Source organism: Rhinoraja longicauda, chromosome 20 (genome assembly GCF_053455715.1).
Source record: "Rhinoraja longicauda isolate Sanriku21f chromosome 20, sRhiLon1.1, whole genome shotgun sequence".
NCBI lineage: Eukaryota > Metazoa > Chordata > Chondrichthyes > Rajiformes > Arhynchobatidae > Rhinoraja > Rhinoraja longicauda.
The window spans coordinates 2938729-2952743 of NC_135972.1; the positions used below are offsets into that span (position 1 = coordinate 2938729).

A 14015-nucleotide genomic window follows, 5' to 3' on the forward strand; every position below is an offset into this window, starting at 1 on the left:
ATCCTTGTACCTGTCCAAATGTCTCTAAAATGTTATGATGGTCCCTGCCTCAACTACCTCCTCCGGCAACTCGTTCCATACCCCCACCACCCTCTGTGTGAAGCTGTGATCTTTTTCCTTGTTAGAAGGCCACCAATAGTTACTAGTTAACATTTACTAACTCACTGCCTTTACTTTCTTCTTTGGATAGTTTGCAAAATAGTTAAATGCCATCCAAGATTTTTTCTACAAGTTGGAGTCAATATTGAAGTCCCTTGAGACTTGTGTTAAATTATCAAATTGCTTTGAATAAACCAATAATGTAGGGTACAGTCCAATTACCCACTGCTTTAATGTGGACATTAGTATTTGTCCCTGGAACTGGTGCGTTACAATGCTGAGAACTATATTCTGCACTCTGTATCTTCCCCTTTGCTCGACCTAATGTCTGAAGTTTGATTTGATTGTATTCGTGTATAATAAACCACAGTCGACTACTACCGGAAGTGAGAAAGCCCTGAGAGAAGTAAACAATAACCTCTCGCACTGCTGCACAGAGAAACCAACTGAAGGGTGACCTGCGAGATGGCGACCAACCCTGGCGACTACTGGCGTGCTAGCCAGAAAAACAACTTTTTCAGTCAGAGAGTTGTGAATCTGTGGGATTCTCTGCCTCAGAAGGCAGTGGAGGCCAATTCTCTGAATACATTCAAGAGAGAGCTAGATAGAGCTCTTAAGGATAGCGGAGTCAGGGGGTATGGGGAGAAGGCAGGAACGGGGTACTGATTGAGAATGATCAGCCATGATCACATTGAATGGCGGTGCTGGCTCGAAGGGCCGAATGGCCTCCTCCTGCACCTATTATCTATTGTCGATTGTAGCAGATCTACAATCACATATTACAATCGCTCCACACTCTTAGTTCTCTACTCCTACAGCAACATTTCTTACTTTAACTACTGTTTGATCTTCTTCAACTTCTCTATTCCCTTATCATGTATCCATACCCTGTAACTGACTCGATTGTCATCATGTATTGTCTTGCCGCTGACTGGATAGCACGCAACAAAAGCTTTTCACTGTACCTCGGTACACGAGACAATAAACCAAACTGACAATAAACTACTGACAACGGGAAAAGGAAGGACAAGTCATGGACGATAGCAAGGATTAAGTCAACATGAGAATTATTGACTGGATAATGGAGAAATGAAAAGTAGACTGAGGCTACAAGCCAGGTTAGAAGGAGCAGAGAGGGCAGCACAGTCGAGCACGGTAGAACCACTGCCTCACAGCACCAGGGCGGCACGGTGGCGCAGCGGTAGAGTTGCCGCCTTACAGCGAATTTAGCGCCGGAGACTCAGGTTCGATCCTGACTATGGGCGCCGTCTGTATGGAGTTTGTACGTTCTCCCCGTGACCTGCGTGGGTTTTCTCCGAGATTTTCGGTTTCCTCCCACACTCCAAAGACGTACAGGTTTGTAGGTTAATTGGCTGGGCAAATGTTTTTTAAAAATTGTTCCTTAGAGTGTGTGGGACAGTGTTAATGTGCGGGGATCGCTGTGTGGTGCGGACCCGGTGGGCCGAAGGGCCTGTTTCCGTGCTGTAACTCTAAATCTAAAAAAAACAAAAAAAAACACAGACCTGGGTTCAACCCTGACCACATGTGCTGTCTGTGTGGAGTTTGCAAGTTCTCTTTGTGACCACGTTGGCTTCCTCAGGATGCCCCGGTTTCCTCCCACATCCCAAAGACGAGGGGGTTTGCAGGTCTGGTGGTCTTAGTGAATTACCCCTGGTGTGTATCTCGAAAATAATTCAAGTGGAGGGAATAAAAAATGGGATTAGTGTAGCAGTGGGTATACCACCGATCAGCCAAAACATTATGACCTGATGAGCCAAAACATTATGACCACCTGCCTAATATGCTGTTGGTCCTCCGTGTGCAGCCCCATACGCAGCAGGGTGCGATGCACTGTGTATTGTGACACATTCCTCCCGTGACCACCATTAACATTTTCTGTGACTTGTGCCACAGTCGACCTTCTGTCGGTTCGGACCAGACGGGATAGCCTTCGTTGCCCTCGCGCATCGATGAGCCTTGGGCGCCCAACACCCTGTCTGTCGCCGGTTTGTGGTTTGTCCCTCCTCGGACCACTGTCGGTCGGTACTCACCACTGCTGACCGGGAGCACCCCACAAGCTTTGCCGTTTCAGAGATGCTCTGACCCATAACAATTTGGCCATAACAATTTGGCCCTTGTCAAAGTCGCTCAGGTCTTTACTCCTGCCCGTTTCCCCTGCATCCAACACGTCAACTTCAAGAACTGACTGTTCACTTGCTGCCTAATATATCCCACCCCTTGACAGGTGCCATTGGAACACGATAATCAATGTTATTCACTTTGCCTGTCAGTGGTCATAATGTTTTGGCTGATGGGTGTGTGGTGGCCATTGTGGACACAGTGGGCATAAGGGTTTGCTTCTGCGCTGCATGACTCTAACCTGGAGAAGATGAAAATCAGAGTAAAACAATGATTTTAGAAGTGTTTGAATGATATTAAAAGGCATAGAAGTTGAGCAAACAACAAGTAAGCCACTGAGCGGAGAAGAATGGAGAGAGGGGAAATCAATTAGGAATGGAAGAGATGAGGAAATCACTTTGAAGAAGAAATAAAGGAAGATTGGAGAGAGCTGGTGGCTTGAAGAAAAACAGCAGAGTGCTAGAGAGGGGGAGAATTCTTCAGCAATAGAAGACAAAGTATTGGGAAGCAGCTAAACCAGGCAGACATTTCTGGAGGTAACAGGAATAAGGTGGGACAGGTTGAGACAATGCGTAGCTGGCGTAGAGCACTCCAGAGGACCTGTGCAGGCGGGCAATGGGAGGAACACCAAACACTCAAGAGAATGAAGATAGGCACAAAATGGTGGAGTAACTCAGGGGGACAGGCAGCATTGCCAGAGAGAAGGAATGGGCATCGTTCCAGGGCGAGACCCTTATTCAGACCCTTTGGGTCTTGGCCTGAAACGTCACCTATTCCTTCTCTCCGGAGAGGCTGCCTGTCCCGCTGAGTTACTCCAGCATTTTGTGTCTCTCTTCGGTGTAAACCAGCGCCTGCAGTTCCTTCCTACGCATTTTGACTGCTCAGTTCCGTGTTCAACGGGTCAGTTCTCCTGGTTGATTTTAAGCAATGATTGCTCAATAACATCAGTAGAAATGCAGAAACGGACAAATGGAGCTAACACTGGTGCAGATTTGGTGCTTGCCTCCAGTATGCCGATCTCAGGACTTAAACTTGTACAGAACTACATCAGGTTGTGTGTCCCAGGGCCAGATCTGTGTATTTTATATTTAATTGTAGGCTACTATGAGGCAAAAACATAGACCTATTCCGAAGTAGTAGTGTCTTACCTCCACAGCGTTGTTACTGTTCTTGCTTTCTCCAAGCTCTTTTTTGCCTTTAAAAACAAAGAATACATTTTTTGACATCAGTGGGATGTAGCTGTCCATAGTGCTGAAGTCTAGGTGAGCCGTGGAAACAGCCTTTGTTAATCTGCACCCATAGATGTGAAAGGGATTACTTTTCATCGAGGAGCACTGGGATATTTTCTTGGCGATTTGGATGGGAAAGCATCAATGTTTGCTCATTGCTGTTGTACCCTGCCTTGTTCTAGTATTTTCTGAAGGTAGACACAAAGTGCTGGAGTAACTCAGTGGGTCAGGCAGCGTCTCTGGAGAACATGGATAGGTGACGTTTCACAGAGTGCTGGAGTAACTCAGCGGGTCAGGCAACGTCTCTGGAGAACGTGGATAGGTGACGTTTCACATAGTGCTGGAGTAACTTAACGAGTCAGGCAGCATCTCTGGAGAACATGGATAGGTGACGTTTCACAGAGTGCTGGAGTAACTCAGCGGGTCAGGCAGCATCTGTGGAGAACATGGATAGGTGACGTTTCACAGAGTGCTGGAGTAACTCAGCGGCTCAGGCAGCATCCCTGGAGAAAAAGGATGGGTGATGTTTCTCCATTTTCAATTACAGCGTAAATACTGCTCAGTATTTCTAGTCATAATGTTTAGCTCGGTTTGGAGATACAGCATGGAAACAGGCCCATCGAGTCCACGCCGACAATCGATCAGCCGTTCACACTAGTTCTATGTTATCCTACTTCCTCCCACCCCCCCCACTCTATTTATTCCCTCATGAAAAGAAAAAGAAAGAGATCATTTTAACGTAGTCCTTTTCCAAACCTCAGAACATGCACATACTGAGCAGTATTTACGCTGGCCATTGAAAATGGGGAAGGGTCCCGACCCAAAACGTCACCCATCATTTTTCTCCAGAGATGCTGCCTGACCTGCTGAGTTACTCCAGCACTCTGTGAAACGTCACCTGTCCATGTTCTCCAGAGATGCTGCCTGACCCGCTGAGTTACTCCAGCACTCTGTGAAACGTCACCTATCCATGTTCTCCAGAGATGCTGCCTGACCCGCTGAGTTACTCCATCACTTTGTGTCTATCTTCAGAAGTTTAACTACTTTTGGAGTCAGGAAGAGGGGGATTCACAAGCCCCACCAAAGGTAGCATGTTGATGACCACAAAAGCTAACTCTGGGTAGGTAAAAAAAACTGCAGATGCTGGTTAAAATCGAAGGTAGACACAGAATGCTGGAGTAACTTAGCGGGTCAGGCAGCATCTCTGGAGAGAAGGAATGGGTGACGTTTCGAGTCGAGACCCTTCTTCAGACTGATGTCAGGGGAGGGGGCGGGACAATGTCATCAGTCTGAAGAAAGGTCTCGACCCGAGTTCCTTCTCTCCACAGATGCTGCCTGACCCGCTGAGTTACTCCAGCACTCTGTGTCTACCTTCGAAAGTTACTCTGGATCTTGGATGAGGAATAAATATAGAGGCATGCCAGGAAAATGTGGCGATCTCGCCTTCTCCTTCAGATTATTCCTGCAGGAGAGGTTACATCCGTTGGAATATATGGATAGGCCCCTCAATACCTGATAGTTTGCAATGTAAACAAAATATGCCGCCGTGAAACCCGTAACAGAACTCTTCCCCTTTGAAGCAAGCCGGTACTGACTTTCATCTGACACAGGCTCATTATTTAATTAGCAACGTTACTCTAACGTGGAATTCTGACTGGCGTACAAGACAGCACAATGCTTGTAATCTCACCAGATGCCACTGCAACTTCAGTAAGTCTATCAGAAGAAACTAAGGGGATAATTTTACAATTTGCAATTTCAGCACAGGGCTTCACCCAATTGGGAAATGAGCACTGCCTATTCAAGCATGCACTGCCCACAATTTTCTTTTCATTCACACGAACATATGGGCAATTTCATCCCAAGGGGATCTCTCACACCGAACTTAAATTGATTTATCTGCAGAATTTTCACACTTGTACAAAATCACATGTATAAAAATGATTAAATAACTGAGGTGAGAAGGAACTTTTTCACCCAGAGTTGTGAATTTGTGGAATTCTCTGCCCCAGGAGGCAGTGGAGGCCAAATCACTGGATGGATTTAAGAGAGAGTTAGACAGAGCTCTAGGGGCTAGTGGAATCAAGGGATATGGGGAGAAGGCAGGCACGGGTTACTGATTGTGGACGATCAGCCATGATCACAATGAATGGCGGTACTGGCTCGAAGGGCCGATTGGCCTCCTCCTGCACCTATTTTCTATGTTTCTATGTTTCTATGAGAGGAATAGATCGGTGAGAGACTCAGAGAGTCTCTTGCCCAGAGTAGGGGAATTGAGAACCGGGTGGCAATGATATAAGGTGAAGGGGGAAAGATTTAATAGGAACCCGAGGGGGTAACTTTTTCCACACAAAAGGTGGTGGGTGAATGGAACGAGCAGCCAGAGGAGGTAGTTGAGGCGGGGACTATTGCAAAGTTTAAGAAACGATGAGACAGGTACATGGATAGGACAGGCTTGGAGGGGAGTGGGCCAAACGCAGGCAGGTGGGAACTAGTGTTGATGGGACATGTGGGCCAACGTGGGCAAGTTGGGCCGAAGGGCCTGTTTCCACGCTCCATGATTCTACGGCCTACTATTCCTCTGAGGTTTTAAAGGCGTGAAGATCGTCAGCAAGAATATCTCTTTGAGGCATGGGTTGTTGGTGGATGTGTGTATGTGGTGGGATATGATGACATGGGTTGTTGGTGGATGTGTGTATGTGGTGGGATATGATGCGATTGAAATAGCGAAGGCTGTTTGGAGCAGAGTGCGCAAGTACAACAGGTTATCAAAGGTAGACGCAAGAAAAGGTTGATGCCCGAAGGGTCTCGACCTGAAACGTCACCCATTCCTTCTCTCCCGAGATGCTGCCTGACCCGCGGAGTTACTCCAGCATTTTGTGTCTACCTTTGATTTAAACCAGCAGCTGCAGTTTTTTCCCCCCCATACAATAGGTTATCAGGTAGAACATCAAAAAGCAAGCCCAGTATCTCCAGATTTTTCAGATGGTGACATTTCTTCAGTTGTCTCATTTACCATTGCGTGTAAATAATTGTAAATTGTCCCTAGTGGGTATAGGATAGTGAAAGTGTGTGGGGATCGCTGGTCGGCACGGACTCGGTGGGCCGAAGCGTATGTTTCTGCACAGTATCTCTAAACTAAACTAAACTAAACATGTGGGAAGAAACCGGAGCTCTCAGAGAAAACCCAGGCAGGTCACAGGGAGAACGTGCAAACTCCGTACAGACAGCGCCCGCAGACAGGATCGAGCCCGGGTCGCTAGCGCTGTGAGGCAGCAACTCTACCACCAACTTCACCAGGCCAATTTGATTGATTGAATTGAAAGATACAGCCTGGAAACAGGCCCTTTGGCCCACTGTGTCCACGCCGACCATCGATCATCCGTTCACACTAGTTCTGTGCTATCCCACTCCTTACGCCTTCTCCCCATACCCCCTGACTCCGCTATCCTTAAGAGCTCTTTCTAGCTCTCTCTTGAATGCATTCAGAGAATTGGCCTCCACTGCCTTCTGAGGCAGAGAATTCCACAGATTCACAACTCTCTGACTGAAAAAGTTTTCCTCATCTCAGTTCTAAATGGCCTACCCCTTATTCTTAAACGGTGGCCCCTTGTTCTGGACTCCCCCAACATTGGGAACAATTAAGAGTCCAATTAACCTACAAACCCTCAGGTCCTTGAGATGTGGGAGGAAACTGGAGCACCTGGAGGAAACCCACGAGGTCACAGGGAGAATGTACAAATTCTACACACAGACAGCACCCGTCAGGATCAAGCCCAGGCCTCTGTCGCTGTGAGGCAGTGGCTCTACCCGCTGCGCCACTGTGCCAATTTGTAAGGGGGCACCCTTGGGTGGGATTCTGCTGACATGCCAGTGGAGGGGAGCTGGCACTAAGCCACCACTGGGGGGCAGCTAAAACACTGGGAGGAAGACGGAATGATATCATTTGGGACACATTGGCGATATATATTTTTTTTAAATTACGTTTTCACATTTATAAATGGAATTATATGACATTTTACAGGAAAGAAGCAGCTCTCCTGTCTATGCCTATGAGCATTGTCCCATTTACTTCAGCCTCCCAAAGCAACATAGATATTTCTCTCTCCATGTGTTTACATAACTTCTTCTTAAAAGCAATGCGATGCACTGTGTATTGTGACACATTCCTCCCGTGACCACCATTAACATTTTCTATGACTTGTGCCACAGTCGACCTTCTGTGGGTTCGGACCAGACGGGATAGCCTTCGTTGCCCTCGCGCATCGATGAGCCTTGGGCGCCCAACACCCTGTCTGTCGCCGGTTTGTGGTTTGTCCCTCCTCGGACCACTGCCGGTAGGTACTCACCACTGCTGACCGGGAGCACCCCACAAGCCTTGCTGTTTCAGAGATGCTCTGACCCAGTCGTCTGGCCATAACAATTTGGCCCTTGTCAAAGTCGCTCAGGTCCTTACTCCTGCCCATTTCTCCTGCATCCAACACATCAACTTCAAGAACTGACTGTTCACTTGCTGCCTAATATATCCCACCCCTAGACAGGTACCATTGTAACAAGATAATCAATGTTATTCACTTCGCCTGTCAGTGGTCACAATGTTTCGGCTCATCTGTGTATATCTTTGTCTCTAAAGTAGTTCAGTGGCTGATGATTAGTCTTGGGGTCAATAGACAATAGGTGCAGGAGGAGGCCATTCAGCCCTTCGAGCCAGCACCGCCATTCAATGCGATCATGGCTGATCACTCTCAATCAGTACCCCGTTCCTGCCTTCTCCCCATACCCGATATACAAGGATAGATAAACAGACAAACTTGAACTAACTTGCCCGGAGCCTTAGTAGGCTCACTGATACAGACAGAACAGCAGAGCACAGCCAGACAAAACTCTGCTAAAGGAAAACCATCTTAGTTGGAAGCAATCATCATTCTCTGACTGTTGTTTTGCTGGGACATCATCTTCCTGCTTTGTCACGGTGTAATCCCATTGCTAATGTTAAATAATGACAGCGTTAATGGTAATATCACTCTAGGGTTGCCAACTGTCCCGTATTAGCCACGACATCCCGGATATTGGGCTAAATTGGTTTGTCCTGTACTGGACCCCCCTTGTCCTGTATTTGGCCCGAGAGGCACTGTAGGCCCAGACAGTGTAGGCCCGGACACTCTAAGCCTGGACAGTGTAGGCCCGGACAGTGTAGGCCCGGACACTCTAGATCCAGACAGTGTAGGCCCGGACACTCTAGGTCCGGACACTGTAGGCCCGGACACTCTAGATCCAGACAGTGTAGGCCCGGACACTCTAGGCCTGGACAGTGTAGGCCCGGACAGTGTTGGCCCGGACACTCTAGGTCCGGGCACTCTAGGTCCGGACGGTGTAGGTCCGGACAGTGTAGGTCCGGACAGTGTAGGTCCAGAGGCCCGGGTGCCGCCTAACGGAGGTGGTGTAGCAACCCGCCTCCCGGCCCGGGCGGCTGCCATGGGTGGAGCGGGAGCACATGGCCGCCGGCTGGGTGAGGTCACGTGGGGCGCGGGGCGATGATAGTTGGCACTCCTACATCACACCCTGTTAGAAGTGTTGAAAGATGCCCTCTCGTTGTCATTTTCTCCACTGAACTAATGTGTGATTTCCGTTTACTGGCACTGGTCATATTTCAAAACTGTCAGAAAGTCATTTTTATACAGCATGTTCCCTAATATGTTTTGATTTTGTGGCAGTGTTCCGCACAATTTCCCGACTAATTAAATTGTTTAGTGTCCCGAGGAGGCAGCAACGATAGTCAGTCATTTCAGTTAATGTTGCTGTCTACAACTCACTACTTGTTGAATAGTTTATCGATTGTATAAACTAAAGGGACCTAACATGCAGGTGATACATTGTCCATGGACTCCAGAGACAGCCACTATATATGGTAGACAAGTGTGAAGTACCCACTTCAGCCCAGCCGTACAACATCAGATCCCATACCTTTCTCACGCCAACACAAGGAGCTGCAGATGCTGGTTTACAAAAAGAGACACAAAGTGCTGGAGCAACTCAGTGGGTCTGGCAGCATCTCTGGAAAACATGGAGAGGTGACGTTTCGAGTCAGGACCCTTCATAGTTCACACATTCCCAAGTTATAGGAGTAGAATGAGGCCTTTCGGCCCATCGAGTCCACTCCGCTATTCAATCATGGCTGATCTCAGCTTCCTAATCCCATTTTCCTGCCTTCTCCCCATAACCCTTGACACCCGTTCTAATCAAGAATTTGTCTGTCTCTGCCTTAAAAATATCCACTGACTTGGCCTCCACAGCCCTCTGTGGCAATGAGTTCCACAGATTAACTACCCTCTGACTAAAGAAGTTCCTCCTCACCTCCTTTCTAAAAGAGTGTCCTTTAATTCTGAGGCTGTGACCTCTGGTCCCAGACTCTCCCACCAGTGGAAACATCCTCTCCACATCCACTCTATCCAGGCCTTTCATTATTCTAGGACCAGTTTCAATGAGGTTCCCCCTCAAGGGTGTTTCATAAGCCACGTAGTTAGGTAGTTTTCCTTGATGCATTCCAATCATCAGCGACACGGTGGCGCAGCGGTAGAGTTGCTGCCTTACAGCGAATGCAGTGCCGGAGACTCAGGTTCGATCCTGACTACGGGCGCCGTCTGTATGGAGTTTGTACGTTCTCCCCGTGACCTGCGTGGGTTTTCTCCGAGATCTTCGGTTTCCTCCCACACACCAAAGACGTACAGGTATGTAGGTTAATTGGCTGGGTAACTGCAACAATTGTCCCTAGTGTGTGTAGGATAGTGTTAATGTGCGGGGATCGATGGTCGGCGTGGACTCGGTGGGCCGAAGGGCCTGTTTCCATACTGTATCTCTACACTAAACGACACTGAACTAAACTTGACATCTATTCTAGCAGGACATCTAATCTTTTTACAGATTAGCGAGCAGGACCAGGCCCTTCGGCCCAAGATTCACCTGCCAGCACATTGTTGAATATCCGACAGAAAGCCAGCCAGCCTGGTGATATGTCTGTCTACGTGACTCTTTAACAGAAATACCACCATGCTTATGAGGGCATTTCCACGTCATGTCTGAAAGAGATAAAAGGCAAGTCACACCTATTTCAGAATGAACACATCCGAATGGAATCAGCCACACATTTTGGAGTTACTATCAAACTTCAACTAAATTTAAAAAAAGCTCAATCAGGTTATTTTTTCAAGTACTACCTAAATTGTTTAGTGGAGATTAGTTTAGAGACATAGCGTGGAAATAGGCTGTTCAGCCCACCGAGTCCATGCCGACCATCGATCACCCCTTCACACAACCCTTCACACACCCCAGTAACGGACTGTTCCAGCTGCTACGGTCAGGCAAACGCCTCCGCTGTCCAAGCTGTGAAAACAGAGAGGATGAGACGGAGTTTCACCAGGGACTCTCATATCACCAGGGACTAATTTAATTTACTGTATTAATTTATTTTTTGTGTTAAAATTTTAAAAATTTTAACACAAAAAATAAATTAATACAGTAAATTAAATTAGTCCCTGGTGATATGAGTTAACAGTCCTGATGGCCTGTGGGAAGAAACTCCGTCTCATCCTCTCTGTTTTCCGCCCTTGAAGCTAATGTTGAAGCTACTGACATATATTACAGCTGAGAAATTGAAACAAACCCTATTTTCAGGAAGAAAAGCTTAATTGGCAAAGAGCCGAACCAAACATTCTTCCCCTCCTGCCTTATGACACGGAGAAACAGTTATGGTATGGTTTTAGCTTGCTGTTTGGTAGCTTTTGTCAATGTTCCTTCCATAAAGGTCTATTAAATATCTAGTTAACACAATTAACTCCAACAGAAATGGAATAGATTTTGTTATTTTTAAGTAAGATTAAAGATTTAATGCATTCAGGGTTTTGACTGGTTTTTAAGCAGTATTGTCTTGGAATTCATTTCTAAAAGTTAGCACTGAGAGTGCTGCGTGTGGACTTGATGGAATGAACTTTGTACATCGTACATCATTCTGACAGGATTTAGTTGAACGCCTAGCCCAGCCGGGTAGAGATAGATGCCTGGGCATGTCTGGATTGGATCCAGGTATTCACGCCCAATGAATACACTCTTGCCACCAGCCATCCCTGTCATAGAAACATAGAAAATAGGTGCAGGAGGAGGCCATTTGGCCCTTTGAGCCGGCACCGCCACTCATTGTGATCATGGCTGATCACCCACAATCGGTAACCTGTCAAATCAGTCAAGCATAAAAAAAGCAAAGTAACTCAGCGGGTCAGGCAGCATCTCTGGAGGAGATGGACAGGTGATTTATCGGGTCAGGGTGTTTTTTCACACTGACTGTAGTTGGGGGGGGGGGGGTGGGGGGGAAGCTGGAAGAGAGAAGTGTGGGCAGGACAAAGCCTGGCAGGTAATAGGTGGATACAAGTGGCGCAGCGGTAGAGTTGCTGCCTCACAGCACAAGAGTCCCGGGCTCAATCCTGACCATTGGTGCTGTCTGTACGGAGTTTGTAGGTTCTTCCCTGTAACCACGTGGGTTTTCTCTGGGTGCTCCAGTTTCCTCCCACATTCCAAAGACGTGCAGGTTTTAGTTTAATTGGCTTAAGTAAAATTGTAAAATGCCCCTCGTGTGTAGGATAGTGTTTGTGAACAGGGTGATCGTGGTTGGGGGTGGACTCGGTGGGTCTCAACTACCTCCTCTGGCAGCTCGTTCCATACACCCACCACCCATTCAGTGAAATAGTTGCCCGTCAGGTTCCTGTTAAATCTTGCCCCTCTCACCTTAAACCTACAGTATGTTCTTTGTTTCTTCATTCTCTTGTAACTGAGTGAATGACTGCGCATTGACTGTGTCTATCCCCTTTGTACACCTCTACAACATCACCCCTCAGCCTTCTGCGCCCCAAGGAATAAAGTCCTAGCCTGTCCAAACCCTCCCCAGAGCTCAGCTCCTCCAGTCTTGGCAACATCCTTGTAAATCTTCCCTGCACTCCTTCCAGCTTATAGACAATAGACAATAGGTGCAGGAGTAGGTCATTCGGCCCTTCAAGCCAACACCACCATTCAATGTGATCATAGCTGATCATTCTCAATCAGTACCCCGTTCCTGCCTTCTCCCCATACCCCCTGACTCCGCTATCCTTAAGAGCTCTATCTAGCTCTCTCTTGAATGCATTCAGAGAATTGGCCTCCACTGCCTTCTGAGGCGGAGAGTTCCACAGATTCACAACTCTCTGACTGAAAACGTTTTTTCCTCGTCTCTGTTCTAAATGGCCTACCCCTTATTCTTAAACTGTGGCCCCTGGTTCTGGACTCCCCCAACATTGGGAATATGTTTCCTGCCTCTAACGTGTCCAACCCCTTAATAATCTTATACGTTTCGATAAGATCCCCTCTCGTCCTTCTAAATTCCAGTGTAACTACCTGTTACACTTAAGTTCCAGCTTAACAACAAGTACCCAAGCCTAGTGGGCTCGAGGTGTAGTAAAGCCCACTCCTGGTCCTCTGATCCTCCAACTGATTCCCGTCGCTATGCCTGATCTTGTTTAGTAATCCTGCATTAATATTGCATTCGTGAATTAAAATAAACCTGTCCTCATTTGGTGTCTTGTGTTAGAGTGCAGAGACATCGATTCATGTCCAGTCTTTGTCATTCTGGCTGCGTGCTGCAGATTCACTCACCCGTTTAAACTGGATAAATGCTTTTTTGTTTAAAGTGAAATGCTATTATATTTATATTTGGAAAGGCGGTAAAGAGATTACTCATTCATAGGGGCTCTAAGAAACCAATTTTAAAAAATGATGCTTGGAACTGTGGCCGACTTCACAAGTGTTGATAGCTAATTTCAAGAGTTGAATGTTTTTCTGAAAGTTCAGCCAGGCGAGAAAGTATTTGAGGAAGAAGATCAATGCACAGAAGGTCATTTGACCAGAAGCGATTACAGTGGTCTACGACTGTCTGGACATGAGGGTAATACTGGGGAATTACCAGTATCTTGGCCATTCATAGAGACATAGTGTCATACAGCAGGGAAACTGAGCCTTCCAGTAACTTGGCCATGCCAACTAAGGTGCCCCATCTCAGCTAGTCCCATCTGCCCACATTTATCCCACCAAACCTTTCCTATCCATGTACCTGTCCAACCTTTCCTATCTACGTACCTGTCCAGCTTTTCCTATCCATGTACCAGGCCAATCTTTCCTGACCATGTACCTGTCCAAGGCGTGACCTACATTCAAGTAGATCATGCCTGAACCCACAGCTCTGCATCAAATCAAAGCTTTGCAGTCTTGCCATCTCCAATTATTTCATACTGGACTTGAATCCGTACTGGAAATACTAGATATTGATTCTGGATCAAAACATCAGTCCTTCAGAGTGGCATGTGGAAAGACACATGTTTGTCTTAATTGTTTAGTTTAGTTCAGAGTTTAGAGTTACAGCATGGAAACAGGCCCTTCAGCCCACCGGGTCCACGCCGACCATCGATCTCCCGCTCACAGTTGAGTATAGGAGCAAAGAGGTCCTTCTACAGTTGTACCGGGCCCTGGTGA

The 14015-nt window shown here is 47.1% G+C and overlaps 1 protein-coding gene across 5 annotated transcripts in view; it reads right to left on the reverse strand.

Moving 5' to 3' along the window:
• The window catches only part of iqsec3a (IQ motif and Sec7 domain ArfGEF 3a), a 253682-nt gene that overhangs the window by 9820 nt on the left and 229847 nt on the right, over positions 1–14015 (reverse strand). For 4 of the 5 annotated variants that reach the window (XM_078416738.1, XM_078416737.1, XM_078416741.1 and 1 more), the window contains exon 13: positions 3387–3433. The exons of the other annotated variant lie outside the window; for it this stretch is intronic. In XM_078416738.1, coding sequence (XP_078272864.1) covers positions 3387–3433 — 47 coding nt within the window. The remainder of the gene's footprint in view (positions 1–3386; positions 3434–14015) is intronic. 5 annotated transcript variants of the gene reach the window in all.